The sequence below is a fragment of the Melozone crissalis genome, unplaced genomic scaffold (genome assembly GCF_028551555.1).
Source record: "Melozone crissalis strain CALT ecotype California unplaced genomic scaffold, PUWL_Pcris_2 ptg000027l_1, whole genome shotgun sequence".
Taxonomy (NCBI): Eukaryota; Metazoa; Chordata; class Aves; order Passeriformes; family Passerellidae; genus Melozone; species Melozone crissalis.
The window spans coordinates 80,703,359-80,724,898 of NW_026535805.1; the positions used below are offsets into that span (position 1 = coordinate 80,703,359).

General features: G+C 35.3%; 1 protein-coding gene across 1 annotated transcript in view; it reads left to right on the forward strand.

Moving 5' to 3' along the window:
• The first annotated feature begins 948 nt into the window (after nucleotides 1–948).
• EYS (eyes shut homolog) overlaps nucleotides 949–21,540 on the forward strand; it is a 704,955-nt gene continuing 684,363 nt past the window's right edge. The window contains exons 1-2 of the mRNA XM_054280634.1: nucleotides 949–1,705; nucleotides 3,870–3,983. Coding sequence (XP_054136609.1) covers nucleotides 949–1,705; nucleotides 3,870–3,983 — 871 coding nt within the window. The remainder of the gene's footprint in view (nucleotides 1,706–3,869; nucleotides 3,984–21,540) is intronic.

Genomic DNA, 21,540 nt, shown 5'->3' on the forward strand with positions numbered 1-21,540 from the left:
GACAAATTAAGGTATTACTAATGCACAGCTATTGAAAATTTCAAAGGTATTTAACATAATATTGGGTTTTCATCATTTTCATTATGACTCCAAGCAGAAGCTTCATAATTTTATTTTGGTTTTCTCTCTGTAATCACTCATCTCGATGCAATAAAAATTGCTAGACATATTCAAGGGATAGAAAAGGCTATTTTATAAATTAAATAGTCCTGGAGGACTCTGTAATCTGTCATCTTTGACCGTAATGCATAAAAGTCTCAAGCATATGATTAAGGACATTTGCTTTTCAAACATATTCTTTGAAAACTAAGGATTTAATGAAGGGTTTTGTTAAATGTATAAGAACAGAAAGGAGTTGAGTAGTCGTTGCATGTTTTCTTTAAAAAGCAAAAATTCTCAGGCCTACATCTTTGGAATATCTACTTTTATAATAAACTATTAAATGATTATTAGAAAAATATTTATGGTTAAAGTTTATGACTAGAACTTCGATGTTCGTGTTTAGTTCCTCATTTTGCTGCAGATGCCCTATCTTAACTTTAATACCATAAATTTTATCATCAGAGGGAGGGAACATGAAAAGTATGCCTTCAATCTCTTGTGCACACAAGTACAATGAAATGCACTAAATAAATATCAAATTTTTAGCAGGAATAAAAATAGGAAAAAGCTGACTTTTTTTACAGTGTTGGAGTTCTGATTGGTTCATTTGACCTATTCCAATTTCCCATTAATAGTTAGATGTTGCCCTTTATTTGTTGTACATTTTCTATTTTGTAATGTGGTTTTAATATTGCACTGTATTTGGTATGAAAACAGAAATATTTACCTCTGTTTGAATTCCTAGGGTGCCGTGGAAAATACATGTGAACCATCAGGAACAAGTGTTCTGAAGTTATCCTCAGTAATGAAGCATATGTGAAAGGAAACTTCCATTGGTGAGGTGAAATGATGGCTATGAAATCAGCATATTGCATGGTAGTGTGCTTTCTTCAGCTTTGCATTGTCAATGGGCAAGTAATATGTGAGAGACAAATGATTACTGAATGGAGAACAGAACCAAAACCTACTGTAATAAAATGGACACCAAGGGAAAATGTCTGTTCAGACTTTTACACTGAATGCTGGAATATGAATGAAAGTATTCATGGTGAAATCTCTGAAGAAGATAACCTCAGTATCCCTCAGATATGCCCTTTACAGCTTCAATTAGGTGATAGTCTCTTCATCTCCTCTGAGCCATCCTTTCAGTCTTATGGAATGAATCTGGTAAATGTCTCCAAGGAAGAATTTATTAACTGCCCTAAAGCTGATTTTCTTCAAGAGCAGTTGATTTTTGTTTGCCAGATAAGAGGACTGCACCAAGTGGACCCTAACTGGCTTGGTGTTGGAACCCACTACTTTGCAGAACTTCACAAGAGAGGTCCACTCTTGTGCAACATGGGCCTTCGTCTGAACGTTACCGTGAAGCAGCAGCTTTGCCAACAGTCTCGGGGTGCACCACTGTGCTCTGGGCATGGAAAATGTCTAAGCCACATTTGGGAGAAAACATTTAATTGCCACTGTTTCTCACAGTATTCGGGAACGTTCTGCCAGAAGTTTGATATATGCTCCACTAAACCTTGCCACAACAATGCCTCCTGCACTGAGAAATCAGAACTTTCGGGAGATTCTTATGAATGCACATGTCCTCCAAAATTTTCAGGTATTTCTTTTCTCCTCTAGGGGTAAGCATTATATAGGTCTTACACTTTCCTTAACAGGTGATAAAACAATAGGAACAACACTAGCAAGACTTTTGTATCATTTGATTGCCCATGGCTGCTACCATACCTGCAGGGTCTCTTTTACATGGTGTCACCTGTGGGAGACTGTGCAGGCATTTGAAGACAGTTTTTACTTGCAGACATTCATAAATACATTGTAGAGAAAAACAGAATAAGTTCTTATTGTGCTTCTTTCCTACTTAAGCATGAGACATAAATAAATGCTTCTTGACTTACAGAAGTAACTGGTTTACTTTTTTTATTCTGCAGTTCAGGTTATGAGACCAAACAACATAAATCATTTGAAGTAAGGTCCCTCGAAAATAGCTGGTTAATCAAAATGGTAGAAAAGAGTGATTTTGTTTAAATGAATAATGATTTCATTCAACCAGTCAGAACTCCCCTCCATTTTAATTTAAAGACCTATCAGATAACATTAGTGATTTTTTTTATATCAAAATTTAGTTTAACTGAAAGGTCAAACCTTAATTTAGAAGAACAAGCAAAATAAAATACTTAGTACTTTCTTCCAGATTGTTCTGTCCCCTGAGGTTGTTTCCAAAGGCAATTTGTTAAACATACTGTTATTATCAAATAAATATGTCACAAATGAAAAAAACAAAAATCAAGTAATCCTCCTAGGAAATATTGCAGCACTTACCCAAAACTCATCAGAACAAACTGAATTTGGGTTTGGATTACCACACCAGAGAGTACAGCATACCTGGGTAAACTCTTATCTAATGATTACTTTTATTTCAAGGAGGATAAAAATGGTTTAAGGAAAATATGGGGATGTTGTTCCTGCATTCAGACCAATAGAGTTTAGGTATGTTATAGAAAGTACCAGAAATATTCATCCTCATCAAAAAAGAATCATTGTAGCTCTTTTTGTACTTGTGGATCAGAATTCCTGAAATGTTCCTCTGTTGGACTGAATTTCTATGGTCTCACAATAGTGATGCTATGCTGTGAAGCACAGCTGATGGCTTAGGAATGAGTGAGGTTCACAGAATACACTTCATAGAAATGAAGCTTATGTTGCATAAAGATTGCTGTAATTTATTTTTAATTGCTTTTCAAAGTGCATAACAATTTGGTTACTAATGCATTTGCCAATGGAAGATTATGCAGGTATGAATAAGTCAATGTTGTGAGAAATTTTTTTTATAATTATGAACAGTGTAATAAGATAGTGGAAAACATTGATGGTATGCTGCAGTATGTTTTATATTTCCTTTATCATTACTGGGGACTGCGTAAAATGCTTTGAAAATAACAGTACCAAAAGTGTCTGGTACTAATTGAACTCAAATTAATGAAAAAAATTTGGAAGTAATTCTGTTAAAAGCAATCATCATGCTTAATGCTATCAACAAGCAATGTTTAAAACATTTTTTTTAGCCTATATGGAAAAGTTTTAGGTAATGTTATCAGCTAACAATACTGGTCTCATAAATAAACTGGATGCAAACAAGAAGAATTCGGAGACTAAATCACCATATATTATGAGCAGGGCTACACAAGAGTAAGGGAGGAATAAGTTCCTCCCATAACATAAAGTCTCTTAGAAATTTGAACTCTTTTTGAAGTGTGAATAATGTCATGGTAATAATTCAAGAGGCAAGCATAATTAAATGGTATTTAGACTTGTATGCTATAATAGCATAAACAACTCATAACTGGATTGTAATTTCCAGAAAGCTGCATATTAAAAAAAGATCTCACATTTCCGCTCCACATAAGGACATCCTTTGTTCTCAATGCTGAAAGAAACTGTAAGTTAGATTCATGTTAAAAAGAAATAAATACTGCAGTTCTAGTAGTTCTTCTGCCTTTAAAGGTATTTGTGAATTTGTCACTACATCTTAGATGAGGTTAAGCACAGTATATGAGCACAAAAGTAGATTAATATCTTTCTGCCTTTCCTTAGAAGTTCAGCAAGTTTGGTGCAAAGCAAACTAATGAACGATGTTGGCACAAATACCTTTCTATCCATTTGCCTATCCATATTGTAGCTATAAATTTGACATTTATAAAATGTTCACCAAACTCCCTAAATATTTACTAAACCCCAATGTTCCTATTATTCCTTTGACACAGGTAAAAATTGCACAGAAATAGTTGGACAATGCCAGCCATCCACATGTTTCAATGGTAACTGCATCAATGTTACTCCAAACACTTTTCTTTGTGAGTGTGACAAGGGCTTTACAGGTAGGAAACACCTTTTTTTCCTGTCTTACAATAATAATTTTATCTTTTATAGTAATGGTATGAACTTTTTCTTTATTAAAACAGTTATTTTTGATGGTTATTGCACAGATTGACATACCCTTAGATTTTGTAAAAATAGGCTTTGTAAAATATAAAAATCAGACTTCCAAATTACTCATCTACTGAAGTAAAAACATATAAAAGATAGAAGATTTTCATGATCAGATGTCATACACAAGTACCTTTTTTCTATTGGCAGAATAACAGAGGAAGACTCTTAATCACTGACTCCCTGGTTCTCAAATACAGAGTTATCAAGATTTAGAACTCATCCTGGATAGATGATTTGAATACATTTCTGTTCCTAATTTCATTATCCTCTCATAGGTACTAGAAATTTAAGATGGAAATAATCCAAAGAGTCAATAATGTCATGATTTAGGGGTGCAACTTGATTAAAAAGGAAGAAGATAAGTGGTTTATTTACTATATATGGGACAAATAGGATGTTTTCATAAGAAAAGCTGAATGAAAAAAATGTATCTAAAACCATCCTCTTATAAACACTTTTTTGGAGGATTAGGATAGCAATGAAAAACTATTTATTCTTGTGCTCACAACAGACATTCACTGTATGGATATTAGAAAAGTAGTAACACTCAGAAGAATATTCTTTAAGAAAGAGCTAAGTATAAAGCTATCTCTTGAATATCCAAAGACAGTAAAATTTTCAAAGCATATCTTTCTTGGAAGCATCACTTATCTTGTCAATTATAGAATATAAAGAAATCATTACATTGAAATGAAGAGTTAAAACAAACAAACAAACATAATGGAGTTAGAGGGATCAAAGAGATAATCTTTATTTTCATAGTGAAAGACTGAAGATTATTGTCGATATTTTAATTAAGTCTGTATAGAAATATATTTTTAAAAATTGGGTAAACCTCCTGAATTCTAAATTCCTAGTTAATTTGTTTGCTATTCTCCCTTTCTTCCCTTTCTTTCACTATGGAAGCATCATGGTCAGCATAATTCTGAGAAAACTGAAAAAAACCTCACTCTTTTTTCAAACAAAAAAATCCATTAGTAAAATTTTCTAGAACTGGTTTTCCACCCCTTCATGGTCCATATCTCTTTTGGACCTTTGCCCTTTCACACAAATTATATAGACACATCACTTTTGAAATTTTCCCTACAAATATCTTTGCAATTTTGACATACTTAGGGGTGGGAGAAATGAGACAGGAGGAACTTCCGGATACAGTAAATACATATCCATAATGACATGAAAATGGTTTAATAATCTGAACTACTGGAGGGCAAGACACTCTGAACACTACTTATTAGTAGCTGGTAAGGATTGACAAGGAAAAAAAGGACACTATGAGTGTAACTAAGTGGCTTTTTATTCTCCCCTTAGCCAAAAGAAAATGGGGAAACCTTTCTTGTTTCTAAGAATAAGTATCTTAGGAGAAGAAGAATTTTAACTTTTTTTTTCTGTTTCTGTAGTATAACAGGACTGATTGACTAACATACGGTATAATTTTACAATTGTTTACTAACCAAATGTGCTGGTTTAAGTCTACATGTCTTCCTATGGTCCTGCATAAAGGTATTTACTAGCACAAAGGCAATTTGAAGAATAGCTACCTAAAAGAATACTACTACATGAAAAAGGCATTTTTCTAGGAAAACAGACATTTTCCTATTGTTGCTCTGTTGCAGCTGTATTGTAGTCTCAGCCAAGGTGAGTTGTGTAATTATGAATCTTGTAATTTGAATGCTATTTTAATTGTGTGAAATTGGCAGAAAATTCAAAACATTCTTCTGTCTTGATATTGAACTTCCACACAGAAAACAAAACATACAAGCAAGATTGTGTACATTAAGTTTAAGATTTTGTAAACTGTGTCCTTTTTTCTAAAATGAGTCAAGACTCTAGTTCACATGATCCGAAAAAACAATATTAAATATACATGTTAGTCTATATTGATGGGAAATAAATAAAATTATAATAAAGTAAAAATGCTCTGAAAGCAATTATTCAAAATAAGTAAAGGGTGTTGGATCCAAGTTGTGATGTTCACAAAGACAGAATGGATCTATTAGACAAGCAATGTAAATTCTCATTTCAATTCTGTATTTTTCTTTTTCATTAACTGATTCATTCATTCACTGAGCTCTCAAAACTCTCTTTAGTCTTTACTGAGGGAAGATTTTTAACATAACTGGAAACAGCTAGCGTTAGGTTGTCAGTATTCTTATGATTGAATACTCCAATTCATACCAGAATTTGCATCTTTAGACTTATTAAGAAACATTTAAAGGAAGGGAATATGGGTAAAACAAAGATGGGGTGGGTGCAGAGAGGAAGGCTGATAGTGTGTAAGCAGTTGCTGCTCAGTACTCTTGTCTGACTGAGACCTGTAGTCTATCCGAATCATATCCGGACCGAGTCACATCCAAACCGAATCACTGTAGTCTATCTATTCTTTTTATTAAATCTTTTCTTTACTCTCTTTCCATATAATCTCACTCTCTCCCCATCTATTTGTTCTAAGGTGCCAATGCCAGAACTGGACAGAAAAAGTGCCTGAATTTGGTGTCTGCAGTTTGAGTTTGACCACTGGTGATAGTGGTCCTAACAACTTTGGTGCCAGCATTTGGAGTAAATGAGGGCCTCAGCATCAGCAAGCTGAAGGGAGACCACAGTTGTAGGAGTGTGTGTCTGAAGAGAGTTCAATTTTGTGCCAGCAAAGGGCATCGGTCTCTGGGCAATGGTGGCTCACATGCCTAGTGCCAATTGAGCAGGGAGAGTCCCAGCATCAGCAAATGAAGAGGGGAGCAAGGGTGCCAGGGCCTAGGTGCACTGGCAGGAGCCACTTGGAAGATAAAATGTTTATATTTTCCTCTTAGCTGGTCTCTGAGTGTGTGTGCAGGCGTGCATGTGCACATGTGTGTGTGCGTGTGCAATTCATTAGCACCCTTCAAGCAGGACTGTCTGTTAAGTGGAGGCACAGGATCTGGGCATCAATATGAGATGAGCTGAGGCCCCACACTGCTATTGGAAGGGTTCACAAAAATGTTGATCTGTGCGAATCAGAGGATAAGGGGCTGTGTATTGAAGGGGTTCGCAAATGTGCCAAGGCTTTTGAAAAAAAGGGTAAGGGGCTGTGTATCTTTACTAGCAAACTTCCATCCTTCTCAGTCAGAGAGGAGGACTAAAATGTGGCTGTTTGCACATATGTTTTATGTGAGCTCTGGGTGGGTGCTGGTAAAGGCAATGCCTTACCTGTGGGTAGTCTGTGTAGCTGGTTGCATTAGTGTCCTCTGCCTGTGTGCATCTCTGGCATACATGTTCATCTTGGCTGCTGGCTGAGTCTGCAAACAGGAAAGCAGCAGCTGCAGTCCATCCAGTCCATTGGATGGATGGGACTCCCAGGTCTTTGGGTGCACTGAGCTGGGATTTAGCAGCTGGGAAGGAGGTTCTCCAGGCTCCAGAGAAACTATCTTTTATACAAAGAGATGTCTCAACAATTTTGATGGATGTTATGGTTCTGTTCTGAAGATGTATAGAAAATTAATGTAACTCATTCATAAACTACAGGAAATAACAATATCTTAGCTACTTCTGTAATGGTACTGCTCAGTATGCTTACCCTGAGTGCATTTAGCGCATTAAGAGGAATTTTCCATTTGAATATGGTTTGTTGAATCTTTGTGGCATTTTGCTCCTTAGGTGAGAAGATGGGACTGATTAAAAACAAAAACCCTTTGTGGAGCACCAGAGATTATTTGAGTTTTTTTCACACATTCCTGTAAGAGAGACTTGAATTTCCTGCCTTCCCCCATGGTCCAATTGACCTCTTTGCAGACAATAATGAGTTCCATCCTCACTTAGTGACAGGAAATACTATGAGAATGAAGTGGTTTTGCTTGGAGCCACTATGCTAGAGCTTCTATCAACCAGGTACTTTAGTTTAAAACAGTCTGTTTGCTTAATTGATGAATTACACACAGACTCTTTTGATAAAGGTCACTAATGGAAAGATACTTTTACACATATATAAAAGAAGAAAAAAATTTATTGTTTGCACAATTACTGTTTTAACAGCCTCATAGTTAAATTTGTCTAATACTAACACTCATTGCCCAAATTAATACCCAAAGGATTCTCAATAGTGCCCCTAAAAACATTATGTAGAAAGATTTTCTACTGTCTACGTTTTACTTTGGTATCATGCTCATCTTTCCAGTGCACCTCTTGGTCAAATCCATCCATCTCCCTCAATAAGAGGGCGCAACAATTGCAGCAAGTCATCAGCAGTTTGTGGGATTTGTTGAGAGGAGTTTTTCATTCAGACTGGAAGTTTCTCACCTATCAATCTAGGGATCATCTTAGTCTACTTGTATATGTTTTCACTTCAGTCCTAGATAATTCTACTACTAGTATTTACTCTTCCAGACATGATGCAGATCAATTCATCTTAGCTAGTGACAAAGGTGTACATGAAAGGGTTTTGTCAAAACTTCACCAATGATGTGAATTAGGTTGTCTGACCTAAATAGATATAAGTTTTCACAAATGTACTCTCGTGGCATGATTTCATTGCACACTTCCATAGTCTGTATTTGAAAACTTCATATTAGTTTTGATAACCTTTCTATCACAATCTTTTCTTCCCTTCTATTAATAGATTTACTTTGAATTATAAGTAATTGTCATATTTATTGAGTATATCAACTCAACAGTGTAATGAGTGAATATTTCATAGCACCTTAAAACTGATGAGTATAATTACTCTGGGAAAACACCAGGTAGTCATGATTCTTGTAGTTTACTTTTCTGCATATAAGTTTCTGAAATATTTTTTTTCAGAGAAGGAATTTTTTCACAGCAAGATTATTAATACCATACTTTGCAATGAAATTATAACTGAATAACTTATTTGGGATTAATGCTATTAAATTATTTTATTTTTTTAAATAAGTTATTGTGCTCTTTTAGTATGGAGAAGCAATGTAGCTCTTGCCAAATCTTAACTACATTAAGTCTTTAGAGTAATCACACTAACATTAAATGAATGAATTTGTTGTGAAGTTACAGCATCTCGACTTTATTGAGTTCTTAATTCTAACCCATGAGAAATATAAGAATATAGGATTGTATTATCAGGCTGCAAATCCGACTGATAATCTTTCCCATCATCTCCTTACAGAGAGAAAGTCTCAGCAGTTTTTGGATATTGTCCTTTCCTAGAGTTGTTCACTAGTTATTCTTAAATTTCTATCACAATAATTTTTTTAATAGTTCTTCAACAAAAACAAAGTAATGCTTTTGCATGATTTTGCAAAAGACAGTGAGAAAAGATGTATTATATTTACAGATGCTGTCAGCTAATAAATACTGATAATACTGAACACAAGTAGAAATAATCTGTAGAAGATATTAAAGAGATGGAAACTCTGAGGTATGATGGTAGTGAAATACCCAAAGAATTGTATCCCCCTTAGTTTCCTGTTTTTCTCCACATTCCTTCTGCCAGCTAAAAAACACAAACACTAACATTTTTCCTAGTTATCTGCTAGTATTATGATTATCTGAAACACAGAACTCAGCAAGTGTAACTAGTTGTATGAAAGAAAAAAACAACTCCTTGCTGTTGGAGTTGTAGTTCTTCTAACACATTTCTGATGGTTTTTGATTGAATGAGGTATTCATCCTCTAATGAAATAATGACATCTAATAACTCTTGTGAGAAGACACTTGGGACGTGGTACTGAGCAGCTAAAGGCTCTGAAGTCCTGATGTGAGTTTCCTGTTCACAGGACACCAAATGCCTTAGTCTTGCTTAAGTAGGGATGCAGGACTTTATCATGGTGTTCTTAGGCCCTAAATGAACAAAAGTCAGCCTGTTCAAAGATACTATTCCATCATCTTTAATACACACTTTCAGCAGAATGGCTAAGCCTGTAAACTCATATTGCGGTTTCCCATGCAAAAAGTTGTCAGAAATATTGTGTTTGAACTTGCAAGGCTCTGCAGATTCGTCTCTTTTAGAACCAGTCTGTTTCTCAGCTAGATACCGAAAAAAAGTTAAATGTGACACTGATGTTATAAAAGGCACCAATTTATAACTTGTTTTATAGACTTCGAGATAAAGTTCAGTAGGCAGTTCAGCTATATCAGCTGCAGGAAGTGTGGGAGAGGAAGGAAGGAAGGAGGGAGAGAAGGAAGGAAGGAAGGAAGGAAGGAAGGAAGGAAGGAAGGAAGGAAGGAAGGAAGGAAGGAAGGAAGAAAGAAAGAAAGAAAGAAAGAAAGAAAGAAAGAAAGAAAGAAAGAAAGAAAAGAAAGAAAGAAAGAAAGAAAGAAAGAAAGAAAGAAAGAAAGAAAGAAAGAAAGAAAGAAAGAAAGAAAGAAAGAAAGAAAGAAAGAAAGAAAGAAAAGTTGGAAAAGTTGGGGGAAGATTAGGCGATGTCTCAGAGGCCTCACTATGGCATCAAAGCTGATTGCAAGCTAATGGTACCCATCTGTTCTTCAGATCATTACATTGTTTATTTTGTCATCCTGTAACAAGACTTGTATACAAGATTTGTATAATGAAGTACCTTTTGTAGTCCTTGATATTGCTGGGAAGAAGTCCTATTTCTAAAAACCCCACAGTTCCAGTCAGACCAGTGGCTGAAGAATCTCAGCACAAACATCAAGTGGTGATGACTACAGTATCATAGTTTCATTAATTATGACTTTGCAAAGTTATACATCTGGACAGTTAATATCCCATCTTTAAATTTAATTTGCAAATTACTCCATAGCAACTGCATTCAAGTATGCAAAAGTTCTATTTTTTAATGAAAGAAATAAAATAGATTTAGTATAACTAACAAGGTCAGGCCCATTAACTCTTTTATACTTTAAATACCCTAAAAATCTCATGCTGTTTTTCTTGAGTCTTCTTTTACATTCTGATAATTTAGGCATCTTTTTCTTTTCCAACTTAGAAAATTAATTAGGTATGCTGAAAGAATTCTTTCACTTGACATTGATGATGTGCTTTGGACTAAAATACATATTTAAATTATATTTTTTGCATAAGTGATTTTAAATAGTTTCACTCGTGAATTAAAAGAGATGCTTGTTGATAAAGGCCTTACTATATAAAATATTACTGAGTCCTCAAAAGCATGAATTAGAGGAATGTGGTTAATATCTTAACACTCTTTATGACTATACAACTGACAGTTATACAAAGGTTTTCTGGAAAACAGACCTTCCTGAAGAAACTTTACATTTTGTTTACACTAAATTTAGACTTTGGAAAATAACAGGACCTGTGAAGTGCTAAATTACATAGCAGTATGTAAAAAGAGCACAAAACTGGTGGATATTTCAGACGTAGGCATAATTAATTCACTTTTTTATTACTGTTCTTAATCTGATCAGAATCATATTTCATGTAGAAAACAGGAAATCAACATTATTAAACCTTTTGAAGCAAGAAGAGTGGGAATAATGGTGCTGCAGGGATGCAACTACAGCTTTTAGTGCAGATAAATACAAAAAGCTGCCCAAAGGAGGGCCGTGGGGATGGCAAGGAGCCTTGAGGAGAAGGTGTATGAGCAGGGGTTGAGGTCACTTGGTCTGCTCAGCCTGGAGGAGAGGAGACTGAGGAGAGACATGGTTGCAGTCTACAATTTCCTCATGAGTACAAGGGGAGGGGCAGGCATCTCTTCTCTCTTGTGCCCAGTGACAGGTCTTGTGGAAGTGGCCTGAACCTGAGTCAGGGGAAGTTTAGGTTTTGGATATCAGGAAAAGGTCCCTCACTCAGAGGCTGGGTATTGGGAAAGGCTTCCCAGAGAGATGGTCAAGCACCAAGCCTGACAGAGCTCAAGAAATCTTTGTACCTCACTCTCAGGCACATGATGGGATTCCCGAGCTGTCCTTTGCAGGGCCAGGAATTGAAATCAATGATCCAAATGGGTCTAACTCAGCAAATCCTCTGATTATATTATTCTAAGAATCTCATTTGACCAGGAGAAAAGGCAACAACATCTTTAAAAAGAGTTTTCATATGTACAAAAGAGGCTGTTATTTGATAACATTATTATTTAAGAGGATGTAAAATAAAAACAAAAAAAAGAGGATCAGCTATTCAAAAGTAATCTAGACTCCATCCCCTTTTTTTCAGCATGCTTAGCCATATTTATCATTATATAGAGTGCCTAATTCAAGCTGCAGTTCCTGCCAGCTCCAACTCACCTCTATAGGTCATGGCTAAGCCCACAGCAGAGATAGGACCACCCTGGGTGAAATGTACTTGAGAAAGGGCAAAATGCTGCACACGTATAGAGGAATAAAGTAAAAAAAGTGGGGAACAGCTCAATTAATGTAAAGACCAGTAAAGGAAGAGGGAGGAGGTACTGCAGGCACCAGAGCAGATACTCCCTTGCAGCTGGTGGTGAAAGCTGTTGTGGAGCAGGTATTTCCCTGCAGGGTGTGCAGCAGTCTGGAATGGAATGAAGTGAGGCCTAAGAAAGGGAAGAGGAAAGGTGCACTCAGAATGGCACTGAATGCAGGTGTATTAATATTTTTGGTATATCAAGAAAAGACAATGACAGATGAAAAAACGCCAAGATGCTTCTATATTTTTTTTCTTTTTTTGAGGAAGGTAAAATTAGCTACATGATTTTGAGTCTAATTATATAAAACATTATGTATATTTTAAACAGGCATTAAAAATGGGTAATAAGACCAATGAGTTAGAAAAATATTGAATAAAATGTTCCTTAAGGACAATAGAACAGTATTTAGGTATGCAGTAATATGTTGTTGGATACCAGAGTGATCAGTCTGCTTACGCAGTTCTGAAGCACAATACCTGCAGAATCAATTCTTTTTTATGTAGTCTTGTATGTCCTGTAGACTCTTCCAGACCTGCTGTAAGTTATGGACAACTCCATGAGCTTGTTACACAATTTTATATCAATAATTGGCCAATTGTGTGCATCACACTCCAGTCAGATATGTTTATTTATTTTCAAAGCCTCTACTTTGAACTGTCCAGTACCCCTCCCAGAGTCTTCTGCTTATTCAATTTTACATACCTGTTTAGTCTACAATAGCTTACAATGGAAAGCACTGATGTTTAAAAGCTTATCACTGCATATGTAACACTTTCTCAACTGATTATATTTAGCATCTGAGTCACTATTGAAATTTTTGGCATGTTTTCAACAGTGGTTTTTTTTTCAAATTTTAGCAAAATCATAATAAGAAGTCAGTAGAGACATTAATTTTGATCTTGCTTGGTCTGCTCTAGAATTGTGTATCTCTCCACTGACAACAAAGATATCGCAGTAAGCAAGACAGTAATTTGCATATTTCAGCTAAATGCCTAAAATATAATGGAGAAATTCTGCAAGTTTCATTTCATTAGCATATAAAAGGAGATTAATCAAATGGTGTAAATAAATGGGGAAATAGGGAATGAGAAAATGTTTAGACATAGATGCTAGCTAATTGTTAATTTTAGTTTATTGTTTCAACATCTGCTAGGTGCTTCATGAAAGGGAATATCATCAATATCACCATTTATTATGAAGTAGATAGTTCTGTAAAAGGTTCTTTTGGGAAAGAATGCTTCTTCTCTTACAACTTTAAAACACACCAGTGTAATAATCTTTATTTAATAATCTATATATGCTTGTATATATATGTATGTATATGTATATGTATATATACATGAAATATGACAAGCAGTAGGAAGCAGCTAGAGCATTTCCATATGACCAGAAGCACACGTGTATTTTCTTTTCTTAATAGACCTTTACACATACATCATCCAGATTGTTTCATGTAACTCTAATCAGTGTAGAACTCAAAGCATTTAAAGCCAAGATTTAATAATAACTTTTTGTATAATTTAAGAATATAGGAGGATATCACAAAAGAGGACATAATGGAGAAGTGGCAAAAAAAGAAAAAAAGAGAGAAAAGAGAAAACTGAGTTGAGTGTTTGTGATACTTCACAGAAGATAGGCTCAGAAGGTGGTATCAGTTAATAAACTAAATAGAAATGAGGATTTAGAGAAAGACATTTTAAGTTTCATGACTACTATTCAAAGAGAAAAAAAAAATCCCTGAAAACAAAAGAGGAGATAAAATAATGAAAAATAAGAGGAATGGAAGTGGCTGAAATAAAATCAGAAATAATCTTTGCAAACAGGCAAAAGGGAGTGTTTTTAATACTGCTTATGGTTGGGAATCTAGGGTAGTCAATGAGGCTGATGAATGAAAGCTGCTGAAATATGGCATTTTTTGTTGACTATAAACCACAGCAAATACCAAGCACAAAAGAGCTCTACTTCAGCACAATGCTGGGCTTGAAATGGGAGACATGCCAAAGGCTCCATTAAGTCCATAATATATACCACTATTCATTTTTATGGAAGTGATTGGATAGTGGGGTGATGGATGAATAGACAGGTAGGTAGATAATACAACAGAGATTGCTCATGGTTTAATGGTCGTTATTCATATTTAGCAATCACAATTGTATTGGTGAAGACAAAGCATACAATGCAATATATTGGGTTAATATTGATGAAAAAATAGAGATGTAATATTTCTTTTTGGTTCTGCCTGTGCTGCCATTTCACTTACAGAGTTATAAATTACACTTACTAAGAGGAAAAAAAAAAACCCACAAGGTGATATGAAAGCTTAGAACGCATACTGAAATCTCACAAACTCTGACAAAGCAAATATTAAAAATAATAGTCATTCTAGAAAAAAAACAAATTCTGCAGGAAATGATGAAATTTACATAGACAATAAAGTTACTGCCACTTTGAACAGGAAACTGTTTAAAATTCTCAGCATTAAGCAAATGACAAATTTCTAAAAGAAAATAGTTTGAAATCAAATCCCTAGTTTACGAGCAAAAATAAAAATTTACTGTTACTCTTTTACAGTGGGTTGACAATAATAGCTTATGAAATTCAAACAGAGAAGGGAAAAACAGAATTAAGATAGAATACTGTGAAATTGAAAAAAAATAGAAGATATCACCCTTACATTAATTCTAGCTGCAACTCCAGTCATTGTTGTATGTCACTGTGCAAGCAAAAATATATCTTCTTCAAAGATTTTATGACTGAAATAATGTCAGCTGAATTCCAGGAAACCATATCTGAACCTCCTAAGTCACTCATGAGGATATCATAGGAGACAAGAATACAGCTCAGATGTTTTGACACAAATTCCTGCTTATTCACTGGAAAACTGTAGCCTCACTGGAATTTTGTGTGCATAAATGAGTTGTGTGACAGACATCACATTGATGTGTCATATTATAATATGTAGGACATATCAACAAAATAATCAAAGTCAGATTTCATGAAAAAGAGTTTATTGATTTGACCTATAGTAGCAAAAATATTATGCACAACAATAGAAACCATAGTACCTGACTGCTTATGTTTTTACAAAAATATGTGTTACAATGTTAAACTATTCTATATCCTCAGATTTTACTGCATCTTTTCATAGGAAAATGTATAAGCTTCACCTTGTGTAATATTAAGAACTTCTGGTGAAAACCCTGTAGCAATCAAATAACATACTCATCTATAAATGTTCCAAATATTATGATTTATAGGTCTGTATCAGACACCCACATAGAAAGGTGATTACACTTGGAAATTAACATCTACTGGTGAAGAATGGTTGTTAGGAAAGTGAGGTGTGCAAATATGTATGAGAGATGATCAATAGTGACAACAATGGTTGCAACTTGAGTAAAGAAGTTAAAGCTGTAGTAATGAAATTTGCTAAGTTACCAGCTGGAATGTTCCTTCAGGATAAAGGATAATTAGATAAATTTTACAGGAAGACTTGGCGATCTGGAAGACTAAAGAAATAAATTAGTTAAATGTTATATTTTTAGTGAGTTAAAAAAAAAAGAGAATCTCTTAAAACCATAAAATGTTTGGAGGACTTCCGGTCTTCAGCCTTCATATCCCCATTTGGCCAATCCTTGTTTGTGAGTATGAAGCAAACCAGAACATCTCATTGCCCCTCTACAGCTTGGGTCAGGATGTTGCCATTAACGCACTTTAAAGACCTCTCGGATTGCTTATGCCCTGCTACGCTGTTCCCTGAGCAGATATCAGTGCAGGTGAAGTTCCCTGGGAGGTCAAAGTCCTGTGAACACAAGACTGCTTCTATCCATCCAGAGAAGGCACCACCCACTTGTTCTTCCTGCTCTGCCAGTCTATGGCAGCCACGCACTTGTCACCTCTACCACTCTGCTTTTTCATCCCCACATCCTTTCAGTCAGCTTATCATCCATATCCAGGTGGAGCTCCACATTTCTGCTTTTTACTCACATAAAGAGCAACTTCTCGTCCTTGTCTGCCCTGCTGATCCTGAAGAGCCTGTTTCATTGAAGCATTAATGAAACAAGCCATCTTACCAAGTTCCTGTGATACCAACTAGATTATTGTCTTACAATAGCACAAAGACCTCCAGTTTCTCACGTTATTTTTGTGTGCGGAGGTACCTGAAATAAAACACTTTGGTATGCTGATTTCCAAAAACAATCTCTTTTTTTTCCATAATAGTGTTTTGTAGGCACTTCCTTGCTTTCATGCAAATGCTGGAGGTGGTCTTGCTTAAGCCATGTTTATTGGTTTTGTGCTCCCTTTCTTTCACATCACTTCAGACTCTAGTCAACCTTGTCTGTCACTCCCTTACAGGCTCCTGGTAACCCTCTCTCTCCTCTGTTGGTTTCTAGTTTAAAATCCAAATCAATCATTATTCTGGAAATAACACCTTTGCCCTGCCTGTTCAAAAGGATCCCATGTCTTCCAAAATGTAGCTGGTTTATTGTTATGAAAGTGAATATACAGCGTAGTATTTTCAAGAATTTATGGGACTCTGCAGTTCAAGCCTTTTAGCTCATGTATTACTTTTCAGTTCATGTATTCCTGTGGAGAAAATTTAATCTGTTTGCATCAATACAAGGCTGTTACATTCCTGCATAAGTAGCAACTAAACAACCAGAAAATAACTACTCATTCTGGCTTGATTTATTTACTTTAGGATCACCAATGCAAATTTTTGCCATCAAGTAGCATTATATTTTCAGGATGACAGAATCATGAAAAATATTCTGAGTTCAAAGTTACCCATCAGGATCACCAAGTCCAACTCTTGACCCTGCAGAGGACACACCAAGAATCACACCATGCCTCTCAGAGCATTGTCCAAATACTGCTTGAGCTCTGTTGGGCTTAGTGCTGTGACCACTTCTTTGGGGAACCTGTTCCAGTGCCCAGCCACGGTCTGAGTGAGGAACCTTTCCTTGATGTTCAACCTACACCTCCCCTGACACAGCTTCCTGTCATTTCCTCAAGTCCTGTCACTGTCACAAGAATGAAGAGGTCAGTGCCTGCCCCTCCACTTCCCCACATGAGGATGGTGAAGATCACAATGAGGTCCCCCCTGAGTGTCCTCCAGGCTGAACTATATGCTTTATATAGTATAATGTGCTTCTGCTAATGCCGTATAATATTTGCAATTCAGCTCACTCAATAGCAGTCTCAAGGCAGACTAATTGGAAAAATGAGATATGAAGCAGCAGTGTTAATTGCAGCTAAAATGACTGGAGAGAAAGGAATACTGAAAAAGAAGACTAAATTATACAATGAAAGAAAACTGTAATAGAGTGCTGTAGAGGAAACCAAGAATTTTCAAAGAACTTGTTGATTCTTATGAATAAATTAAGAATTATTTAAGAAGTTAATAATATTTAATAAAGAAGCACAAAAATATTTAATATCCCTAGGTAAAACATAAAATAAAGAAATGAATAATAACAGAAGGTTAATATGGTAATATACTTGCTAAGCTAACTATAAGATGTAAAAGGCACTGGTGTCACTGCTGACTTGTCCACAGCAGTAAAATCAATAAATTAGTATTTCCTGGCAGGAGAGACTCTGTATCATGTTCATAGGTTGCAATGAAGTAAGTTATATTGTTAAAGGTCTTTACACCAAATTACCTATCATCTATGTGAGATTAAACAGTTGAGCAGCAGATGATGACAAGGTAAATATTTTCTTAATGTAAACATGTAAAGATATTTCACTTGGCTTAATCCCCACAAATTAATATTGTGCTGGCTGTCTTCACATACTAGGTCAGACTTAAAACAATACCTTTAAATCACATCATCAACATCCGGTGGAAATGGTAGCAGCTATATTTGCTTAGCTAAATTATTTGTAGCCCATATGTTACTGGGCTTTTCCAGAGAATACTTTAAAAATTTATCTCTAAAATAAAAATGGGACTAGTGCACAAACACTTTGTTCCACAAAAATTGGATAGTTTTGTCTACACATCACTACCACAACTCCTATGAATCTATAAGTCTTACTCATTCTTTCTCAGCTCCCCTCATTCCAAAGCTCTGTAGTGCCAGATTTCCTTCAGAAGAGTCTAAATCTCAAACTGTTTCCTGTGTTTCCAGACATGTTTTTACAGAGCCATTACTAATTAAATATGGGAAAATTCAGTTTTATGGCTTCTTTACAAAAAATTAATCTCAGTTTTTTGAAGGCATCATAATTTGTAGCCACTGTAAATTATCATGCTATTTTGTGACCAATTAGTAAAAGAAATGCCATAAAAATATTTTGAACTTTTTGCTGCGGTCTCTTTTTTCAATCAATTTTTGCTTGAAGGCCTTAAATATATCAACATAGGTTCTTTGACACAACACATTACTCTTAGCCTTTAGGTTTATACATTGTGGTGGTACTGTTGCCATTCCACTTCAGATTCATCTTTGGCATGTCCATTCAATGCTTCATCAGCCTTCTTTTCAGCCATGGATGTATATATTATCTGGTCAGTGAAAATATGATGCAGCAGTCTGTTACCTGACATAGAGACACCTGGATAAGTGTGATTGTTCTTAAAAATCCATCCGTGTTGTTTTTCTCAGTCATAATTATATTCTGTCACTTTATATCAGCAAAATAATTTATACAGACTCATACAGAAAACACTGAGATGCTTATTCTGATGACTGCAAGCTTAACTTCCTCACATTACATAAAACTGTTTTTGAAAAAATGAGTAGAACATACTTGAATTCAAAATAATGAATGATGAGTTTTTAATGTCCCAAAACAGGGCTCAGATTCATCTCTTTGTTATCCATGTATATTTTATCAGTTATATTGTCAGCCTAGCTGAATTCTCACACAGATTTCTGTTATTCAGTAGCAATGCACAGATCTAAGTGACTTTTCAGCATCTTCTAGCACTTCAGTACTGTGAAGATGGATGAGGTCCTTAATTTCCTCAATTTTGATGTGAAGGCTTAATCACTTCTTGTTTTGATCAAAAGATTTGCTGATATATGGCATATATCCTAATATGTACATAATGATTGGCAAAGAACAGTCTATAGCCCAGCAATTTTATAAATTTTGATTTAGCAGAAAGTCTCTCTCTTATGTATGCTGAAAAATACAGATTCATTTCTGCTGATAAATACAGATTCCTAAGTACAATGTACAGGTTTTACTATCAAACAAGGTATTTCATGGTAACTTTTTATCTCTGAAAGACAGAAAGTTTATGTTAAACAAGGATATGTCTCATCCATTATGAATTAAAAAATATATTTGTAAACTTGCCTGTATAATGGGTTTTTTCTGAAGCATCCAGGGAATCTGATAGCTGATAGTACTGAGTGGTTTGTATTGATGCATATTATTTTAAAATTTTCTTTGTTGTAAAAATCATAACATCTGTGATCAGGTTATAGTTTAATCCCAGTAGGCAGGAAAGCCCTACCCAGCCTCACTCACTCCCCACCAGTGAGAAGGGGGAGAGAATCAAATGGGTAAAGATGAGAAAACTCATGGGTTGAGATAAAAAACAATTTAATAGCTACAGATGAACCAGTCCACACATGAACAGCAAATTAAGGAATTCATTCACCACTTCTTGTGGGCAGGTTCAGCCATCACCAGGAAAGTAGGGCTCCATCTCGTGTAATTGTTACTTGGGAAGACAAATACCATTATTCCATATATCCTCCTTTTCTTCCTTCTTTTCCCAGCTTTTTGCTGCTAAGCATGATGCAATCTGGTGTGGAATATCACTTTGGTCTGTTGTGGTCACCTCTCCTGGCCATGTTCCTTCCCACCTCCTTTTGCACCCCCAGCCTGAACATTGTTAGAGTGGGGCAAGGAGCAGAAAAGGCCCCTGATGTTGTGTGTCAGGAATAACTAAAACATGCCAGAACAGCTTTTATCACAAATCTAAAACACAGCACCATACTAACTACTATGAATAAAATTGGCTTGATCCCAGCCAAAACCAGTAAAATCAGAAACTGAGCAGAGTAGCTAGAAATTTATTAGGATCAGCACTGTCAAGCATAATTCTCCTAATAATATTTTTATCACTGGGAGAATTAGTATGGTCATTATCATGCCTGAGGAGTCATTTTTCTATTTGAAGAGATGAACATTATCTTTCAAGTGAAAAAATGTTCTTTATATGAACTTTGTCAGAAGCACAGTCTTTCTGAGTCAGTAATGTCTCCTATATTTCTGTATTTTGGTGGGAACACTGCAAGTTTCCGTTGAATGACTCTATTGCAGCTGTTAAGTAGTTTTAAGCATATCACAAAGGTGGTACTGCTGCTATCTGCTTCTTGATGGGTAGCTTAAGTTTCATTTAGCGTTTTGTCAGAAATGATAGATGAATGATTTAATAGTCCTGAATTGTTCACCTTGCACCAGGATTTAGGATTTCTTTTCCATCAGTTGACAGAATTTGATCGTCTCCATTAAATTGTTGTGCAATACCACCATTCCAGGGACATATATAAAGCTGCTGAATGATGGTTTGATACCATTTTGCATTTTGTTGACATTTATACTTTCCTTCATTAGCATTTTAAAACATTTTAGCATTTATGGTAAGCAGCTTGTTTATTTGCCAGTTTTTACATTTTACTCTAGCTCTGTTTTACATTTATACATTAGGAGTGTTCTGATGAAATTATTTTTTAAAGAATTCAAACACATCTCACATTTGCCTTTGACAAAGCAAAGAGCATCCTCTGAGGTAGTGTATGCTGCCTGACTTCTATGCCGACTGAAAAAATAATCAAAGAAATGTGATATTAAATTAATACCAGTGTTATCTACTTCATTCCTCTTCTCCACTACTGGATACCCATAGCATTCCCTATATGAAAAAAATACTTTCTTTTATTAGGCTGCAACAAGATAACCAGTACGTGATTTCTAGTCATTGTCCTTCACTTTTTTTTTGGTAGCACTTCCTAGCATGAAAGTATTTGCTAGTAGGTGCTAATCTGTTAGGACCCCAAGAAGAATGGCACTCAGGCTCTGTAAAACCTTATGCTAAATGACAATTTAAAAGTATATCTATAATGGCTAGCAAAATTATAATATTAGTAAAAAATTTAAAATAATTTGCACAACCTTATCTGTA